The sequence below is a fragment of the Aquila chrysaetos genome, chromosome 7, assembly GCF_900496995.4.
Source record: "Aquila chrysaetos chrysaetos chromosome 7, bAquChr1.4, whole genome shotgun sequence".
In the NCBI taxonomy this organism is placed as follows: Eukaryota; Metazoa; Chordata; class Aves; order Accipitriformes; family Accipitridae; genus Aquila; species Aquila chrysaetos.
In genome coordinates, this window is record NC_044010.1 from 10,379,642 (window position 1) to 10,400,572 (window position 20,931).

General features: G+C 41.4%; 1 protein-coding gene across 2 annotated transcripts in view; it reads left to right on the forward strand.

Moving 5' to 3' along the window:
• The window catches only part of ALCAM (activated leukocyte cell adhesion molecule), a 124,240-nt gene that overhangs the window by 72,968 nt on the left and 30,341 nt on the right, over positions 1 to 20,931 (forward strand). For both annotated transcript variants that reach the window (XM_030020054.2, XM_030020055.2), the window contains exons 2-3: positions 14,830 to 14,930; positions 17,728 to 17,947. In XM_030020054.2, the coding sequence (XP_029875914.1) occupies positions 14,830 to 14,930; positions 17,728 to 17,947 (321 nt within the window). The remainder of the gene's footprint in view (positions 1 to 14,829; positions 14,931 to 17,727; positions 17,948 to 20,931) is intronic.

The window sequence follows — 20,931 nt, forward strand, 5'->3', positions numbered from 1 at the left end:
TTGTGGCAGAGGTGCGTGCTGTGTGCCTGGAGTTGGGGGGCTCTGGAAGTAAGGGTGGCTCCACAGTGGTCCTGAAGTGCTTCACTGAAGGTTGGGCTGGGCTGGGCCCCTGAGCAATTGGTTGATCGTGCCTCTTTGTTATCTTATAAATGGGGTCCAGGAAGCTACCACAATATGTATAATAATAGGGAAGGAAGCCTAGTCAGCATAACTGTTTTCTAGTAGTAATGCTGATGTTTTGTGCCTTCGTCCTCGTGCTGTGGGACTATTTGTTCTTGAAGATAAATATGTGCATAACTATTTGAAAGATTGAACTTCTGTATTGCTTCTGTTTGTACACGCTCACAGTAACTTTTTGATAGCCTTTTGGGGACTACAGATAGTCCTTACAACATATGCTGCTGCTTTTAAACTTTATAGCAACACTGTATTTGCACAAAGTAATGCCTACAGCTTAAAATTCTAGAAAGTAACTCTTACATTAATTTAAAAAATTAATAGGAACCATACTTTGCATTTTCTAAGCCTTCATGGTTTTCTCCAGAGGGCAGCTGAGACTTACGACAATTTGTTCAGTAACTGGACAGTACCTGTATATTCTAATGTTATATTATATTGGAAAATCATTGTAAGATGTGTCCACCAGATTTGAGCTGCAGTTGTGTGGTCCTTTCCAGCATTTTTTTATATATGCAGCATTATTTTAAGCAATGGGGTTTTTTGGTAAAAAACAATAAAGAATTCATGCGAAGAAGGAAAGTAATAGCACATCAGATGCTAGCTTATATATGCACATACATATGTAAATACATATGAGGTGGAAACAAACCCCGATATTTGGCAGCTTTTCATAGCATCACATGTGTCAGTAATATCCACAAGTAGAAATGATGGGCACTGAAGTCACACCAGCCTTACATATTTCCATATCTGTGTGTCTATGTTTCACCATTGAATAAGAGTCTGTGTAATGTTAACTCTTTCTTTTTATACATAGTTTGCAGTTTGTGTTGCTGACATTTCTCTTAATTTTCAGCATACTGGTTAAGAAAGGCAGGCAAAGGTGAAACTTTCAGAAACAAAGGCGATGCTGATTTCTCCTGTTGCTGAAAGTACACATCTGCTTCAGCTCATTCTCCTAGAGCAGGAGACAGTTGCCAGTACCAGGCCTGGCTACAGGCATCTGTGAAATTTAAAAAGCTGTGTCTGTGAGGAGCCCATTAAATCTAAAGAGAGCCTCAGAGGAGCTGTCAGTCACTTATTTTAGCATAAATCATAAGGATTTGTAGCATTATACTTTCAATGAGCTTTTCTCCCCTCACACCTATGTTATTGTGCTATCAGTGAAATGATAGGTCTTGTCTCCAGGTAACAAAGACCTGTTGATGATTCGGGGAGGCTACATTAATCTCACCTGCTCACTTTGTCCTCTCCCTTATCAGTAGGGAATGCAGTTGGAAAACAGATGGAGCAGCCAAAAGCCTATCATCAGCTGGGGGGTTGTCCATGCAACTGGAGCCACCTGATGGCACATAAAGCTGATGCTTTGCATTTACCAATCTACTTCCCTAATTAGGAAGGCCTGGATGTTTTCTGTTGAAAGCATGTACAGCTTTTTCCACCCACTCAGCATTATGGAAGGATAAATCTGTCCTTCATCTATGCCCTTTGAAGCAGTAACTTCTGTGAGGATTTTTTTTTTCTTTTTTTTTTTTTTTTTTTTTTTTTTTTGAGGTGATTAGTGCATGGTTTTCACCACAAGTAAATGAAGCTCATTTACTGAAAATAATACTCTGTACACATTATACACATTATAGTCACAGGTTATGATTTGCTCTGTTGGTGAAATTTAGCTGGTTTCTTTGAGAATAAACACTGCTAAAACCAGCAAGCAGCAGGTCTGGTAAGCGTAACTGCAGTAGAGAAGCGTGGCAGGACACTGCATGTTAATTAGCTATGGACCCCGCAGCCTTGATGAAGAGCAGGTAGGAAGAACATGTTTCTGTGATACACAGTATTGGATGCATGATTTTGGGTGCCCAGCTCGGCAGAGTGTCAGTGGAAGCTGCATTGCACACTTCTGCAAGTTGCCTATCTAACTTGCATTCACCAAATATTTTATTTCGTCCTTATTGGTGTGTACAGGATTATTACAGGAATACAGGTGGAGCTTCCGCAAATGATTCAGAGTACTGATAAAGAAAGAGAAGCAAAAATGCCTTCTCATCACAGATTCTTCTCTGCTTTCTGGATACCCCATTTGCTGCAGAGAGGACTGCTGATAGCAGATAGCAAGCCTGTGGCAGAAGCTGGGGAGGTGAACCTCACTACAGTTTTGCATGAGTAAGCAAATGCCCAGGTGAATGTGCAGGTAATGGAGAGGGTAAGGTTGCAGATTTGGAACATGCTCAGTAGTAGAGATCTGGCTTTTTTCTTTGGTTTAGGATTACTTGACAGAGTAAATCATGATTTGAAGTAGAGGAACAACATGCATGGTTAAAAAAATAACATTATTGAAAACTGCCAGGCACCAATTTTCAATTTGGAAGGATCCTAGACAGGCAGAAGGGAAGTGACTCTTCCTATAAGGAGGACTGCGGGCAGAATGCAGACAACTCACTAGAGGGAAGTGGTTAGAACAGTGTCTGCTGTTGAGATTCCTTTGCATAGGACAACTGTGGTAGCATTGATTTAACTACATTAGTTTTTCTAATTTTTTGTGTTACCTTGTTTTTCCTAATTCCTAGGTTTTTTCCATTGCATTTATTGACTTTTAACCGGAGTGATCAGTGATTTCCCCCCTCCCCCATACTTTGCAAAATGATCATCTGATTTGCTTTCTGGTACCTTAATTTTTTTCTTGAGACTCCTTCATGCTTAGAGAAATGTAAGAAATGTATACATGTTTTGGGAAGTACATCTTTTGTAAAAATACAAATTGTTACTAAGTTTTCATTTATCAAGAAATAAAGTATTTTTTTTTAATTTACCTTTACACTGGGAAGTATGGATAATTCTTATCTGTTACTGTACTGCCAAGCCTTAGGTATGTTAACCACGCAATTTTCACTAAGTGAAAGTAGAAAAGGTGCAGAAAGCAAGTGGGGAAAAGCAAGTAGCTTTAATGCTGCTGTTGGCTCTGCCAACATGGCCACAGAGCCCTTCCATGTATTTGATTGAGAGTAGGTGGAGTGGAGTCAGGGTCAGACTTTCCTATGATGCTGCAGTCTTTATGTGCATCCTTGCATCTGGCCGATGCCAGGGGGAAGAAACTGCTGCTTATCGGCTGCTTTTCCAAAGTTAGGGGCTTGCTTGAACTAATTTTTCCTTTGTTTTGATGCAAGAGTTGGAGCACAGATCAATAAGGCATACATTTCTTAGATAGTGCCTAACTCCTAAAACAACTGTATATGGAAGGTCCATCTGCTCTTCCTCTTACCTGCTTATGGATCCTCACAGGCCAATATCTAAAGGGACGTACTTACAAGGGATACTTGTACATAGACAAGCTAAAGTATGCTTTACTAGCAAATGTGGACCATAATGTGTGTGAAAGAAAACTTTTTTTTTTTTTTTTTTGCCCCGTGCTTTCCATAGTTGGAGAGGTGCACCCTGGTCAGGGACTCAGGTGCACGACTGGTTTTTGTTAAATCGTGATCACAGTGAAGTCTTAACGCAGGGCTGTGATTGCACCTTCCCAGAAACAGCCATTGACCAAGTGGGATGCAGTGACCACCTCCTTGTCATCTTACGGTTGCTTCTTCTCATTGGTTTGGTTTAATCCTGTGCAGGCTGATGGGAAGAGGTTAGTGGCTGTGGTAGAAAAGGAGCCCAAGTGTCTCACCCCATGAGAAACAGTCCATTGGTTTCCAGGTGCCTCTGGAAGGAGTCAGCAGGTTTGGGCCCCCTTTGCCATCTCCACTCCGGTGCCACCACCATTGCAGCCCCATTTCCCAGGCCTCTCGCCGCAGTGAAGCAGCAGGATGCGCAAGGGGAAGGATACAAGTGGCAAAAGTTCCGCCTCCTTTTTCAGAAAGTCTTCTCCCTTGGTGCACTGCCAACTTGACATTGACTTAAAATCTAGGATGACAGGGCAATATACTCTTAGTTAGAGTACCAAAACAAAATCTCTCATAGTTCTGATAGGAAAAACATACGCTGTTTAGCCTTTTATTCAGCATTTATGTATAAATTATGTGTTTTTTCTGCACTATTAGCCTGTGGGGTATATTGATCCACACTGTCAATATCAAGTTATGAAAAAGCAAGAAGGCCAGCTCTTTTTTTAGTATGCTGCCTATTGATTTTTTTAAAAAAAGGAAAAAAGGATTCATAGCAAAATATAATGGGGGATTTTAGGTAATTATTTTTGAGCTACAGGTTTTATTTGACTTAATAGAAACTTTTAAGTCTCTTTAAGCTATTGGATACACAGCAGCATTGCTGACTAGCATAACAAGAAGATAAAAAACAATTGGAGTAGTTTTAGCAAATGGAAAAGTGCTTTGGAAGGGCAACTGAGAAGCATAACAGAAGTACGCTGCAGGAGCAGCCAAAGGCTAACCTCAGAAAGAGTGAGAAGTTTCACCAAGCTACAAAGGCTTTGTTGATCCTGTTTTGCCTAATTAGGTATAAACTTTAAAGTTGAAATGCATTGCAGTATTGACTCAAACTGTTTTCCCGCATTTGCTGCTCATCTCTTGGCAGATAGCTTGTACTATCAAACTTTAGTAAGCTACAACTCACTTCCTTGGCAGATGTGCCAGACCATTTGTAAAAAATCACACCATATGTTGGTAACTACTTTAATAAATTATTTTCAATTCTTCAGTATGTTAAAAAAAAAATCATAGTTCCTTTAGTCATGGCTGCATATTGAACAGAAGTATTTACAAGAAGACACGTTGGCCATCTTACCTTTTCCTCTGAATTATAAGAACTATCCTAAGCAATGTTTTGTAAAAATTTGCATCACAGTAAATCATTAACAGTGGCCTTTCAGCTGCAGCATCAGCTGTGGGAAAGATACCTTCTTTTCCCCATGTACGGTGCTCAGAAAAAACACAGCTGGGTTTTCTGATGCTGACCACAACTTGCCAATGTTGGAAGTGTCTTTTGACATGGTTCCACCCAGATCTTGTGGAAGCATTGTCTCTGCTAGCCTTATACTAATTCAAGCATTTTCAAGTAGGTAGATGTTTTTTCCGTAAGTTTCATTTGTAAATATTTGCTTGGAATTACACTACATTTTTTCCTACTTACAGCAACACCACTATATATGTAACTTTTTAAAACCTGTAAGATTTACTCAAAGGGCTTGAAAACTTAAACCGGCAAATCAGCCTGCAAAACAAATCTGACTGGTTTTGGATTACCACCGAATCCAGAAATAGAGTTACGTAATTCTGAGCCAAAAGCTAGGGTTTCCATAAAATAGTGTGATTAGAAGGCCATTGAAATCACAGGTGATGTTTTGGGGTGGTGGTTTGTGTAAAGAAGCTCAGGACTTTCCCTTTGAAAGGAAAATTTTGCTATAACAAAGCCCATGCAGTACAAAGGCACCGGTAGCTTCCATGGGTTTTCCTTCCAGTTCCTTAGCAGATTTTGGAGCCTTCCTGATTTAAAAGGGACCGGATTAAAAAGCAGAGATGGGCTTACTGCTGCCAAGCAAACCAGAGCTTTGCTGGTCCTGTTTCAGAGATATTGGTCTTAGCAGTTTCCTTTGTCTTCTTGGAGCTAGGCATTGGAACAGAGGCTGAGGTGGGAGTAGGAAGGTTGATGTGCTGACACAAGCAGTTCATTTTGCAGTAGTGTTTTGCATCAGTTACTGAGCTTTGAATTGACCATTTGGTCTCAAGCTTTGCAGGAGCTAATGGTAGGAGCAGATTTTATATAGTTTGAAAGCTTTGCTGACTTGGAAAGTAGTATCTGTTTTATTTTAAGTGGCAACGATAATGCATTTAATGATGGACATTCAAATTTTAAATGAGTATGACTATGTACAAATTTCTTTTGCATACCTAACAAAAATTCTAGAAACTTTTTATGATTATGGTTACTGTCATGATTATTGCTTTATATATAACATTTGAAGTTCCTAAGCTGACAAAAGGTTATTAGTCATCATTTTTTAGATGCAATCTAGGCATTTGGTACACTCAGACTGAGGAAACTTTTCTTCTGTGTGGTCTCCAGTGTACTCCTTTAGCAGCAAGGATGATGGAAAATGTTCAGAGAAATGGTCAGTGTGCACCTCCCTAGGGTAAAGCTTACAGTAACGACTGCCCCTGTAAACTACGCACTGTAGCATCTACTACAAACCCATCTGCTCTTGGAAGGACATAACTTTCTAAGACCTCTGCCTTGTAGATTGAAATTTCCCTCAATCTTTTCAAAAGCTTGCGCTAAAGTCGTTCCAAATCAAGCTACAAGCAAAGCTTAGAGGAAGGGAAGCTGTATTCTGGTGGGGGAAGTGGGGAAAATAGCCACCGAAATACTGACACAGCTGGATGTTTTGAAATCTTGGAGCAGAAATAGCCCTCAGTGAAATAAAGAGCAGTTGAGTAGTCTGGTTTTTTAACAGGCACGCAGCACCCAGAATTTTATCTGGTCATGTTGCAGGACTTCGAAATCTGTGATTAGAGTGCTCTTTGGGATTTTGGACCTGAACTCATGGACGCCCCAGCCTTGAGCTCGCACATACAAAGCCATGTGCTTGTGCAGGAAAACTGTTCCTCCCGTGCAGTGCATGACTGGCTGAACTATAGAGCAAAACGCCAGTGAGAAGCATGCATCGGCCTCTGTCTTTTTGACCAGAGATGGAGGAGGGGGCTGAGGTTTTCTTTAATGATAAGGTGATAGAGCCCATGCAGCCTTGGTGGATGAGACAGGTTATCTCAGCTAGTTCCTAATTATAGCTGGTTTCTTTGTACTGATAAGGAAAACATTTGATTTGTATGGAATCTGAAAGGAGTAGGAGCATATTAGTTGTTCGTGTTCATAGAAGGGAGGATTTCTGAAGTCTTGATGTGTTTCCTTTAGCATTTTTTCCTCATTTATAAGGAGAAACTCTGGGTGTTTTAAACAAGGATAATGCTTTGTGTAGACTAACGATAGCTGAATTCTGCTGGCATTTAATGCCTGCTCTCCAGCTCTGGTTTTTTCAGTATCTCTTTACCTTTAAATACCCTGCCTGTTTCCTGATCTGCACTGCCTGATGCCTTGATGTTGCTGGGTGCCAAGCCCCATCATCTCCCTAATCTGCCTGACTAGTTGCCAAAATCAGTGTTAAGCATGTAAGTGCTCCTGTTTGTGTGGGTTTGGCTACTTGCTTCTTTGGAGTTAAGTAGGTGTTTCTTTGATCAGCTTGTCAAAAGAGAATTCAACATCTTCCAGAGTCACAACGATGTTTTGAGTTGGGTCTTCCCCCCCTGCCCCCACAAAAAAAAATCCAGCCTCAAATGTGCATTTCCATTCAGTTACTTCACATCTTCAAAGAGCTCAAGTTAGCAGTGACAATTCCAAAGGGTAATTGCTGTCCATTGCATGAGTGCTTATAAGATGATAAAGGATTTTTTTTTCCTTTGGTGTTAAAATTGCCTGCACTTTAATATTATTCAGGGTTTAAAACTCATTGAAGGAATGCTGTGATAAAGTATAAGAACCCTTCAGCAAGTTCTGTTACGTTGTTTTACAAATGTATGTTACATTAAATACTGTTGGATATGTTTATCTGCAGTTAGTTTCCCTCTTGAATAATAGGATGATTCTCTTGTAACTAATAGTCTTTTTGAAATCCTAATCACCCACGTGTGGATTTGTTTCACTATTTAAAGAGGTAGAGATAAGAAAAAATGTACTGTTTATATAACCTGTATCAGATAACATATCCACAAACACATACTTTTTTGTCTTTAATCATATTTGTAAGGTGAAGATAATCAATGTTTGAATTTTCTTGGAATTGCTTGCCCTGCTTCCCTATTTTGATGGCCAGCATATGAAACAAGTAACCACCAAACTGGTATGGGGGCTGTCATATGCGTGAATTTTGATAACACAAGCCTTTTTTTTTTTTTTTTTTTCCTTTTTGCTTGCTTTAAACCAGTCTTTTTACATCCTGAAGTGTATCTTATGTTTTCTGTGCTATGTCAGAAGATTAATGACCAAGGGCGAGTCTGTGTGAGCTGTCTGTAAGAGTGCCTGTTGTAGCTCATGTGAAGAGGCTTGTTTTCAGTAAAGCGAGCTAGATCACAAGGACAAGCTTGTTGAAAAAAATGGCACCTGGGCCTCCATTGCAGAGGTCTGCAGACTCAAGACTGAGCGGTGTTTGGCTCCCAGGCTGTTGTGGCTCAGCAAAAAGGATGATTAAAGTCCCATTATATCCATACAGGTGACTTTGTCAGGCCCAGGTAGCGAAACATGAAGTCCATGACATGTTTGCTGTATTTTCCATTCTATGCTCCCATGATCAGTGTTATGAATGTCTTTAAAGTTTACTAAATGTCTTACTGGAAAAGTTACTTTTTGCCAGGCAAGGAAAAGAGAGGGAGAAAAAAATAGTTGAAAGTTGAGTCCTGTCTGAAAAGTCCAACTTCCATGCAGCATGGAAGGTGGCCAACCAGCTGGAAAGCAGTTTTGGAGAAAAGGTCCTGGGGGTCCTGGTGGACACCAAGTTGAACATGAGCCAGCGGTGTGCCCTTGCAGCAAAGAAGGCTAATGGTATTCTGGGCTGCATTAGGCAAAGTATTGTCAGCAGGTCAGGTGAAGTGATCCTTCCCCTCTGCTCAGTGCTGGTGAGGCCACATCTGGAGTGGAGTGTCCATTACTGGGCTCCTCAGTAAAAGAGACAGGGACATACTGGAGAGAGCCCAATGAAGGCCATGAAGAGCAATGAAGACGGTGGACTGGAGCATCTCTCCTACGAGGAAAGGCTGAGAGAGCTGGGACTGTTCAGCTGAGAGAAGAGAAGGCTCAGAGTGGTTCTCATCAATGTGTATGAATACCCGAAGGGAGGCTTCAGAGAAGATGGAGCCAGGCTCTTTTCAGTGGTGCTCAGTAATAGGGCAAGATGCGATGGGCACAAACTGAAATGCAGGACATAACATCAGGAAACACTTTTTTCCTGTGAGGGTGACTGAGCACTGGCACACATTGCCCAGAGAGGTTGTGGAGTCTCCATCCTTGGAGATACTCAAAATCATCTGAACATGGTGCAGGACAACTGGCTGTAGGTGGCCCTGCTTGAAGAGGGGCGTTGGACCAGATGACCTCCAGACGTACCTTCTAACCTCAACCAATCTGGGATTCTGTGAACTCTCTTAATTTTTTCTCTAAGTAGTGCTTTTAATTTAATAGTGCTGGGACAGTAAGTTTGTGCTGTCAAGTCTTGTCTCATTCAAAGCTGGAGTTTTTTTCTAATCCATTTTGCATTGTACCAATACCCAGCTGTCATTCATATACTGCTTTGTCTCAAAAAAAAAAAAAAGTTACTGTTAATAAATGCATAGCCGAAGAAGAGCAATGAGGCTGGTGAAGGGTGTAGAGAACAAGTCCTATAAGGAGCAGTTGAGGGAACTAGGGTGGTTTAGTTTGGAGAAGAGGAGGCTGAGGGGAGACCTTATCCCTCTCTACAGCTACCTGAAAGGATGCTGTAGCGAGGTGGGTGTCAGGAAAAAGCGTCAAGTTGTGCCAGGGGAGGTTTAGATTGGATATTAGAAAAAATTTCTTCACCAAAAGGGTTATCAAGCACTGGAACAGGCTGCCCAGGGAAGTGGTTGAGTCAGCATCCCTGGAGGTATTTAAAAGACATGTAGACATGGCTCTTAGGGACATGGTTTAGTGGTGGACTTGGCAGTGTTAGGCTTACAGTTAGACTTGATGATCTTAAGGTTCTTTTCCAGCCTAAATGATTCTATGATTTGAAAAGGTGACTTCCTGATCTTAAGAACATGTAATTATTGTTTTTGTGAAATAATGATGTTTCCTAAAAGAAATCACTTAGGCTGGTACCAGCCATTTATGCTGGTACCTAAGTGGATGCTCAAGAGGACCTATGTGTATGCCTATATTGCTGAAATGCATTTAGGAAGTGGAAAGCAGAAAGAAAAATCTGCCTGTTGCTACTTAAGAGCTGATAGCAAGCAACTTTCATAAAATATTTATTTTATGAGGCAAAGCTTTTTAACCTCCCACAACATATTAAATACAAGCTAATCTGGGCTACCTGGAGATAAAATGGGAGGACCAAAACCTCACATAAAGATTTGGAGTGCTAATCCTAATGTAGAGTTTCCAAAGTAGTTAACTTTCCAAAGTAGGTGCTAAATAGACATAATAGCTCTTGGGTTTGGACACTTCCATTCCAGAAGCTACTAATTGACCTCCCCTGCTTGCTGCTGATGATTGCTGCAAAGAACTGTAGTAGCCAACGTGTCCTGCTGTTCTCTGGTAATGAGACCTTGCTCCTTGGGTCCAGAAAATGTAATAGAAGGCATCATTGCTGAACCTGCTGGGGCAGAAACTTCAGCAGTAAAAAATTAGGTGCAGAAGGAAAATACAGGACATCTTTGTAGATGTAAAACATCATTTAAATCAGTGGACTCCAGGGTATTGAGAGACGTTCAGCTGCCCAGTTTTCCATTGCTTTAGTAACTGGAAGTAAGCTGTGCTGTGAGGCAGCCGAGCAGGCCGGTGAAGATGAGTTTTGGGCAGTACCTCTGCTAGTCATAGTTTCCAGATACAGGTTCATAGTCTCCTGTGGATCTTGCATCTAAAGGGTGTTTGAACAGCCCTTGTTCTGTTTTACATTTGTCACAAAAATGTTACTCTTAAGCGCTTTAAAAAGATGTTTATGGCAAGAAAAATATTCAGTATTTCAAATGGAAGGTAGAGGTGGAAGACATGGCTGCTTTCCATACGCTTCCTACAGCTTTTGTTATTTTCTCTGGAGAAACATCAGCTTCCAGAATTTTAGATATTCACCTTCTATCCATTCCTCTTATATGATCCCACTGATTTAAAAATAATAATTAGTCTAAATTATGACCTGCATCATATACTCTTGGTGAGGATCTAAAATAACAACAGCACACCTCCTCTGCCTTTAAGCCTCTGATCAAGTAGTCAGATTTTTTACTTTGTCACCCAAATATGTGGGTACAGTTTGGTTCTTCTCTTGTGAAACACAGGCAGAGAAGGGGGACAAAGAAGGATGCCAGTTAGCACTGCCATGAGGATGTGGAAAGTACTGTAATTAAAAGCATCAACAGCAAATGCCATCTCAATTTCACTGTGTCCTGCTGGGATCTCTCTCTGAGTTGTCATACCTCCTGATGCTGCTACTTTCTTCCCATATCCGAACCTACATGGAAAGGTTTAATCTGGCTCAGAGTTTCTTCAGCACTGGATCAAAGTGGGGAAAATGAGTTAAACCCCAGCCGGCTCAAACCTGTATGTAAAGACATGGAAGGACAGTGAGCTGGATTAACCTGGTATATAGGTGCAATTCATAGATAGTTCAAGTAGAGCTTCTCCCAGCGTACATGGGACAAGATCCTGCCTCTCAGTTAGTGGCGGTGTTAACAGCGCTGGCTCAGTTTTAGAAGGCAACATCTGAAAATCATGCAGGGGAGCTGGCTGAGCTCGTAATTAGCTACAGAAAGATGCATCAGAAATGCAGCAAGACAGGGCATGGTGTCCAGTAACTTCTTGTACTATTATTCCCTACAGTTGCTTTTGTGCTCTCCTGCAGTTAATGAGATACAAGGGCCTTGACATTGACCCTGTGTTGTGTTAGGGCATGGAGCAATTTGTTATGTATTTGTAGATCCTGCCTTCATTTTCTTTTTCTTACAATGAGCTGGAAACTATGTAAAGGACTCTCAGAAAATGATGGTGGAAGGTAAGCCCTGTCATATCATTAAGCAATCATTTTCTTCTATTTTATTCTTCATCCCACCATTTTACAAATATATCTAATAGCAACAGAGAGAGGAATTTCCAAATTTGTTGAGGTGTTTTTTTGTTTGTTTATTTCTTAAATGTATAGGTTTGCAAAGTTGTTTTGCAGAGGTTACTGCAGTTCCTGCAGTGAACGTTTGCAGTTACTCAACTAGTTTGCACTCCTTAAATGTCCTATATTTGTTGCTATGGAAGCGGGAGGAGAAAAATTTACAGCCTCTTGTATTCTTGTAAGGACCATTTCTCTATATTTAAAGTAAAACTTCCGTGTGTCTTGTTCTGTGTTAACAAATTCCTAGAAAACTGTATGATTTTAGTTTAGGCAGAATTTATGGCAAGACATGATTGGGGGGGGGGGGGGGCCAGTCTTTATCAGGCCATTCATCAATTACCTGCTCTGAATGCTATAAATGTAAATCCTTTCCAGATACAGTTTCATTCACGCTCCTGAGGCTCTTTGTCACGTCTTTGGTAGCATGTACTTGTTACCTTAGCAACTTGCAGGGGTTAAATGGGTGTCTAGGAGAGAACAACATTACAGATCTCACAGGGTCATTTTATTTTCCCCTATTGAGAGGCAATATCTCCTACAAGGAGGAGCAGTTTCTGTTTTTCCATGTGATGCAAAATACCATTACAGAATTTCAAATTACTAAATGACACTTGACTGGAATTCGAACGGGTACTAACCAGTTTACTAATTGAATATGTATTTGCAAGTCTCTTGTAATTTTGCACCCATAGGAGAGAGGAACCAAAAAGGACTTTTTTTTCTAGCTCTAGCAGAAATGAAATTTGGGATTCAACTTGCAAAGCCGAAGTTGTGTTGTCACCCTCCTGGAGATCAGAATGAGGATGAGTGCAAGAGAAGGCCAAGGGAAAAAATTGTTCCAGCTTTGAATTTTACTTCCATTTATAGTTCGATTTTATAAAACATTGGTCCTATTTCCATAAAATTGAAGTTAGCTGATTTCTTCAGAAAAATCTGGTTTGATTTTTAAAGATTGCACTTACTCAGCACCATCTAGTGGACCGACTGCTATTGTCATTTAGAAAACAGCTGGTCTTCGTAAACCATACAGCAAATTAGAGCATGCAGTCCTTACGGTGTGAATAATGTACCTAAAATATGTTTGTGACTAATTATATAACAGAATCAGAAGAAGATTAGCAGGTGTTTAGTTGAAAAGGAGCAGTGTGAAGGAAAGAAAGTTTAAGATACGTGCAGGTAGTCATGCCTGTTATCTCCTGCATTCCTTTAGTCGGTTGAGCTCCAGCCTGCTTGCCTGCTTCTCTGCCTTACCATGTGATGCCATCCAGGTTACAAGTGTCCCTAAGGAAGGATTTTGGAAGACTATTTCTTTGTGCAGTACCACACAGCACAAGTCACAGCCTCATTTGTCACTGTGATACAAATGATAAATAGGAGCTGATGCTAACAGTGAACTCTGAAGTCCTCACCTGAGGAAAATGCTCTGGAGACTTTCTAATTTAAATTGTAGGCAAGGAATTCAGTGTTTGGCTCTTGAAAAGACATGATTTTGTTCAATTATAAAAAAAATCCCTTGGGAAAACCTCCCTATAGAGTGCACATATGCATTCAATAGAATTGTCAGGTCATTCCAGCGGCTGCCTTGGGACTTCGGAAAAGTTAAGGGATCTGCGGCTCAGGTCTTTGGGGACGCATGGGAAGAGGTTTGCTTTTTCCAGCTCTAGCAAGAAGGGCTGAATCTCCAGAAAAATGAATGTCTCTAGAAGGACTGGGTGTTTCTGTGGCCCTGGCTACATCACCAGCATCCTACTGCTCCCTCTTAAATAAGGTTTCTTTGGCAGCAAGCCCTTGATTTTGCAGCTCCAGTTGCAAATGAAGGGAGAGCAAAGAGGGAGGTCCTGAGTGTCTGGGCAGAAGACCCTGACAAAGGCTACAGACGTACGGGTGAGAGCAGGCAGCCAGCACACTTGCTCAGTGACACCGGGCAAGCACCAGAAGCAAAACCTCGGTTCAGTGTAAGGAGCAGCGAGCATCACCGAGAGCAGGGGCAACTATGGGAAATAGGAGCAAAGCAAAGTTGCATTATAGCAAATGCACCAAGTTGTAACATCTTCCCCTTTAAACTTCCTTGCATTTTAACGTTTCATCACTTTAGGGTCTGTTGTTTTTGTTCAATTCGCATGCTTTGGACAATGAAAATAAGTGGGTCAGTTTTATTCTGTAAATTTGTATGCATTAGCACAATAACATTGTGCTGAGGTTTCCAAAAAAGCTATTCTTAAATAATTCATAGAAGCATTTCACTTCATTTTTCCAAAATCTAAATGTGCAGACTAGTTTGTTTCCCAAGTTTAAGGGAACCCAGCATTTAAATAACATTCTCTTTTCTTCCTTTTCTAAGTTTTTAATGTAGTGCAGCAGTCAGAATATCACTTGTCTGATGGCCTCCTCACAATATTGCATTGCAACATAACCTCTCCAGGCAGAAGTGGCCATTTTTTCAGATGAAGAAAATAAAAAGTTTAGGGATTTTCCTTTTCAAGTTTTAAGTTTGCGACAATAGCTGTGGATACTGATTGTAGAATACGTGTTTATCCAGTTGAGCGGATGCAATCCCCTTTGGAAATCCACTTGGCTCCCACTGACTGCAGCAGGAAACATGGGTCCGAGAAGGTCATAATTTTTAAGTAAACAAATTTAGTGACAGGAATTCTGTTTTGTTAGAGGTTTGGGGATAAAGCCTACATGCTGGAAAATAACCGTTTGCAAAGGAGGTGGCTCTGCTTTTGTAATAGCTGTGAACTAAACACTAGCTAGCATATGGGAATTCAAGAAAACACTGAAAATTGTTTCCTCTCTTTCTGTTTCTCCTCTAGCTCTGGGATTGTACACAGTAAATGCAGTATATGGAGATACTATTACTATGCCTTGTCGTCTAGAAGTACCAGATGGTCTTATGTTTGGAAAATGGAAATATGTAAGTATAGCTTATCTTTACATTTATTAAAGCTGGTATAAAAGATGTGTATTTTTTGTGTGTGAGATTACAAGACTCCAATCCAATACGATTTCTGCCTCTGATACAAAGACATTTATTCCTGTGTTTCTAAGACTGCAAGATTCCAATCTGCATGGTTTCTGCCAAGCATAGATTAGAGGTTTGAGGAATGAATCTCGTTGTTCAAGAGAAATAATTATTTGGGAGTTCTCCGCCAACCTGTATTAGAGATCTGGCGTGTTACCCAGTGGTATCTTGCTCGCTTGACAGAGCCATCGTTGTACATTTGAATACTTTTGAAGTGCGTGAAGCAGGGTGTGCTTCATCCCTGCGAAAGCACTGTCCCCACATTTGGTTGATCTGGCAGTCGCTCAGTACTGTTCCATGCTTCAGTGTGTTTAATGCACAGCGAAGAAGAGGGCAGAGCTGATCTTAGTAACTGAGTTGCTGGTGGTTTCACTCCGCTGTTTCTGGTGCGTGGAGAGCAAAGGCAAAACCACAGGCGTTGTCTTGGTCAGCCTGCAGTAGAAACACCGCAGGATGCTCTTCTCCTATATGCGATCAGCATCCCAGGCCAAAAGGAGAATAAGCATATCGAAGTCAAATGAAACCTGGAAGCATACGTGGAAAAAACCACCAAGATACCAAACCCCTTTTGTTTCTCAGACTGATATCAGGTTTTCCTGCTTCTGTGAAGTTCATCTAAATCTCCTCTCATGCTCAAACCAAAATGTTATCAGCAATAACAGGTGATTTCTACTCTGTCAGTGGATTTAAAATTATGTAGTTCTCTCTCTCTCTCTCTCTCTCTCTCTCTCTCTCTCTCTCTCTCTCTCTCTCTCTGTAAATGGCATCCACCAGCCTATTTTACAGCAGACTGGTCTGCCACTGGGGGGTGTTTTGTAATCCCCCCCGGCTCCTTCCCTTATACCTGGAGGTTTGCAGCTTTTGCAGTCCTCATCCACTCAAGAGTTCCTTCTCCGCAAACATGTTTTGGGAAATGAAGTCAGAAGTCTGTGGAGAACGTTTCCCCAAAAAGGGACAGTGAAACTATTTCATGTAAGCATTCAGAAGATGTAGTGCCTATGTTTTGCAATGTGTTTTTTAGTCTGCTGACTTTTCTTGGGAAGACACAAGTCCATCTCTATGAAGATGCAAGGCTATTTTGAGAAAAAGAAACGCATTATCTCTTTCCGGTGTATTTGGATTGCTTATCTTGGACAAGTACCAAGTGGCAAATGGAGATGTTACAGCTTCTTCTAAATGGAAAGGGACACGAAACCTAATGTGCAAAAAAGCGCATCTAGTTGCTATTGTATGAAATTGTTGACACAGCCCACAACAAAGTGAAAGTGATACCCGTTCTCCCAGGGCAGCTCCCAGCATGGGAACACTTGTTTTTACCTGGGGTGGGGGGGTTGGGTTGGGGTTTTTTGGTGGGGTGATTATTTCACCGGAAGGAAGAGGAACTCCATTTTCTGCTCTTCTGCCTTGGGAGTAGCAATTCGCATTGCTGATGGGAGCCTGGGGGCACTGGGAGACACGCACCGTGGCAGGAGGAGGTGTCGCTCCCTTCAGCATCTACCTGTGCATGCTCGTGTGCGCTGGGTAGGCTTACGGATTTAAGAGCTCATTTGCACTTGACAGCCAACTTTGCGTGTATCAAGTCAAGGCAAAGCTTTCTTTCCTGTGTGACAGACATCTAGAGTAATCCAAGAGTTAAAAGTGAAAGAGGGAGAAAGACTAAGGGAATTTAAACTTCACATTAGCTGCTGCCTCCTGCTCCCTGCCCAGCTCTGACACCACTCGTCTCTTGTCACAGCATCGTCATGCTTTTGTGGGCTCTGCAGTCAAGCTGAGGTTTTGTGCTGGGAACACTACTCACATCAGCGCCTTAAGGTGCAGGGGACAAAAGGGAATGAAAACTTCTTCCAGCCCCCAGCACAATACTGAATGTAGAGAAGGAGTCAACCTTTCACCTCACTTTAAATAAAGGCAGACAGTGTCTGTCCCTGCTCTGTGTGTTTGTGTAAGGAGAGGGGAATCAAATCCTGCAGAGCTCTGCCTGTAACTTTGTCTCACATAAAAATAAATTTCTGATACAGGAGGTTTGTTCAAGGCTGTCAACTATGTATGCCTTCTTCGGATGGCAACTGCATACTGATTAATATAAGGAGGATGTCTAGAAAGTGATATTTTGCAGATTAGCCTGACATGCATAAATAACAATATTTGATTGTATGTATATTCCCATGCTGCAAGCTCTTGGGTCCTTTAAAAACAAAGAAGAAAAAAAACCCAAAAATAAAAACTAGTTTAGAATAAAATAGGCAGTTATGCTTGATTAAATCCTGCATTTGGAATGAAGTCTGAATATCCCAGACAAACAATCTGAATATGTAAAACAATCAGGGAAAAAAAAAAGGAAACTGCCTAGTTCGCAAACGCTTCTATTTCAAATACTTTTTCATACAGAGGCAGGTGGTGCCAGAGCCACCAGCCTTCATCAGAGAAAGCCCTATGCTATGCTGAGATTGAGCCAAAGGTTTGAAATTATTTCTACTGATGATATTCTCAATGTGTACCATGGCAGTCTTAAACTAGATCTCGTATTACACTTAATTTCTTGTTTGTACAGCAGAAATTAATCAAGAAAAAAGCCATGTGATGTACTTTTTAGATTTTTTTAAATTATGGGTTTGTACCAATTGCAGATCTTCAGGAACTTCTAAATGAATGTTTATGCAAAATAGAGGTGTTCTTCCTTTTATTATAGGAAATGCCAAATGGATCTCCAGTATTTATTGCCTTCAGATCATCAACAAAAAAAAATGTACAGTATGATGATGTACCAGACTACAAAGACAGGTTGAGTCTCTCAGAAAACTATACATTATCCATCAAGAATGCAAGAATCAGTGATGAAAAGAGATTTGTATGTATGCTAGTTACAGAAGATGATGTTTCTGAAGAGCCAACGATAGTCAAAGTCTTCAGTAAGTAAATCTAGTTGTTACTACCATTAACATTCATCAGCATCTGAATCATAAATTACAGAAACTTTTGTTTAAGGGAAAGATTAAAGACAAGAAAGTAAGTTTGGCGGAGTAAATTACTAAGACTAGCAAATTTCTGCAGCTTTCAAAAATGTAATCTACTGGTGGCATTTATGTAACAGGACTGCCTGCACTTGCAGTTTATTCACGATAAGTGCTGGCTCAAAGAGAATTTTAGGCTTTGATAATGACTCACTTATGTGATGTCATTTGGCCTTGGAAATGAAAAATGTAAAATTAGCACTGATTATTTTCCATTTGTTCTCCAAGCGAATTTTTCTGCAGGAGGGAAGCATTAACTGTGTGCAGTCTGCAGGATTAGATCAGTGGAGAGCTTTAAACCAGCACTGAGCAGCTAGTATGCAACGGTATGAACTGCAAGTGAGCGAGCAACAGGCTGGAAGATGAGTTGCTAGCCCCAAATGCTTATTTTATCCCCCGCTGAACTATCAGGAGGAAGACCAGTCTGCAGTTCTGTTTTAGAGCACAGCAAAGTTTATAAGCGTTTGATATCGCTACAGACTGATCGCAAGGCTGATCGGCAGTGCAGCCCCCAGTGCTCTGAGGTGCAGTCCCGCTCTGAGCTCGCACAGGAGCGTGGACAAACCTGGCCCCTTCCTCGTGCTGATTCAGAGCAGACGTGTAATTCCTCAAAGCCTGACTCAGCTTGCGGAGGCGTCGTTACTCCTTTTTAGGGGCACAGGTCTGAGGCCAAGGTTAGCGTTTGTAAATTCAGCCCTGTGACTGCAGTGGATATCTTCCTCAGCTTCCTGGTTTTATATGGCTTTTTTTGGCCTTTGTTGCTCTTCAGGTGCAGACTTACACAGTCAAAGTAAGTCTCTGTTGTGGGAACACATTGCTTGCAGCGATTGGCAGTTTCAAACAAATCCCACTTCTGCTTGAAAAACATGAATTCATATTTTGGAAGGGCACCCGTACTCTTCTCCCAGGGGGAAGGTGTCAGGGAGTCGTCGGTGGTGTCTAGGCAGAAGTTTGTCAGTAGCATAAATGAGTTCAAAGCTAGATTAGGAGTCAACAGTAATTCCTTTCCCTTGTTTCACTTTCAATTTGACTGCAAGAACAATCGAATTAATGACAACAGGGAGGAGTGTGCTCAGAGCATGCATAGTAAACACAGCGCTTCAAAGGAAATGATAAAGAATTATCATGTTTACTTATTGCACAGCAGTAAATATGTAGATGAGACAGTGGTATATGGTGAAACGAAATGCTAACTGCTTGAATTACTGTGTACTGTACTAAATATTAACACAATGCTAACTCAGCCATGGAGCACAGCTTGTATGTTTTATTGTATGCATTAATACTAATAGAGAAAGCTTCTATTTACTAAGGAAGATAAGAATAGAGGATGCCACGTATGTAATGTGGCTGACTTAGCACTGCAAGAAAAAATTACCTTTGCAGTTTTTCATTTTGAGTTCACAACTTTAGGGTTCTCTTAATGTTTCTTTGCATTTAACTTCCTTGAGTCAGTTTTTGGGGGTTTCATTTTTTGTTGTTGCTTGCTTGCTTGTTTGGTCTAATTATGAAAGAGTTAAGAGTAGCCTGCAGGCTTCATTTATTTAACCAGTGGAGTTTCTAACTCCTTGAACCACAGATACAGAGCTAAGCTGCACCAGTGCAAACCCTCATAAACCGAAATTTTATGCACCTGAAACTCAGCTGTATCCCAGAAGTCATGACTGACGCTGGGTTTCACTGGAGCTTGTCAGGTCCTCAGCTGTGCTACCTGATTAACTCAGAACTAACGAGCTGAAATGGCTCATTGCACAGGTACCACCTGCTAGTCTCAATCCCTGGACTACTCAAACAAGCTCTACCAGCTTTCCAGATGGATCCTGTCAGCATCTTTTTGCTGGAATTAAATGGCCGGAGTTTCCAAAGCAAAGCAGCCCGGCGGACGTTAGCTGCTTTCCTGTTACACCGATGCTTGGCTTTTGCAGGCAGTGAGCTCTTTTCCCCCTGTTAGAGGACCTACGCAGAGTTGCAGAGTACTCTGGCAAGCTCTTAAGCCAAGAGATAAGCAGTGTGCTGAAGTTGCAGACCCACCAAAGTGGGCTTTGCGGCTGCCAAGTTTAAAATTTCTTCTCGCTTCGGACGCCGAGCTAGTGAATGCCAAATAAGTCTTTTGTAGTGAATTACCTTGGTGCACGTGCTGCGGCTGTGGGGATTTGGCAGCAGGCGTTTCCTTTCAGAGGCTGCTCCGAGAGAGCAAGTGGCTCTGCCTCTCGGCCGGAGCATCTGCTCGGTCACCAGAGCACTCCGAAGGGGGAGAGCCCCACAGGGGCCGCGGAGCGGGACGTCCTCCCCTTCCCTTGGTAGGAGCGGTGCGGGGGCGGATCCAGAGCACCAAAAATTAGGGCTTCTCTAACCAGTCCTGGGGGAGATGAGAGATGAAAGGGAGCAAAGCCGAGGTGGGGGACGGCATCGTGGTTTGTGGTTTGATCAGCTGGTGACTGGACAGGCTGCCAGCTATGCCTGTTTATGGGACCTGAAAATCTGAACCAGAAGGCCTGTTAATGGTCTTGTAAAACCTAATTTGCTTGAACTGACACGAAAATGTTTTGTCCTTGACAGGTTCTTACAGAAATTAGGTTAACCTTTTTCCTTTAAAACTAACAAAAGAGAAATAAACATGCACTTTTTTTTTTTTTAATATCTTTGTTAGCCCTTTGAAGAAATTGTGATGGTTTTGGTGTATAGCTTTGACTGTTTTGTTTGGGGTTTGGTTTTTTGCCACAAGCACAGTTGTTTGAAAATGTCAAATGAACAGCTTCTTTTATTGCCTTTCATTTCCCTTTTGAGCTGTTCTTGTTCCATCCTGGCTTAGTCTTCTAAGCGAAAAATATCTGTGCGTTTCTGTGCACACAAACACACGCATACACGTGCATGCACACACA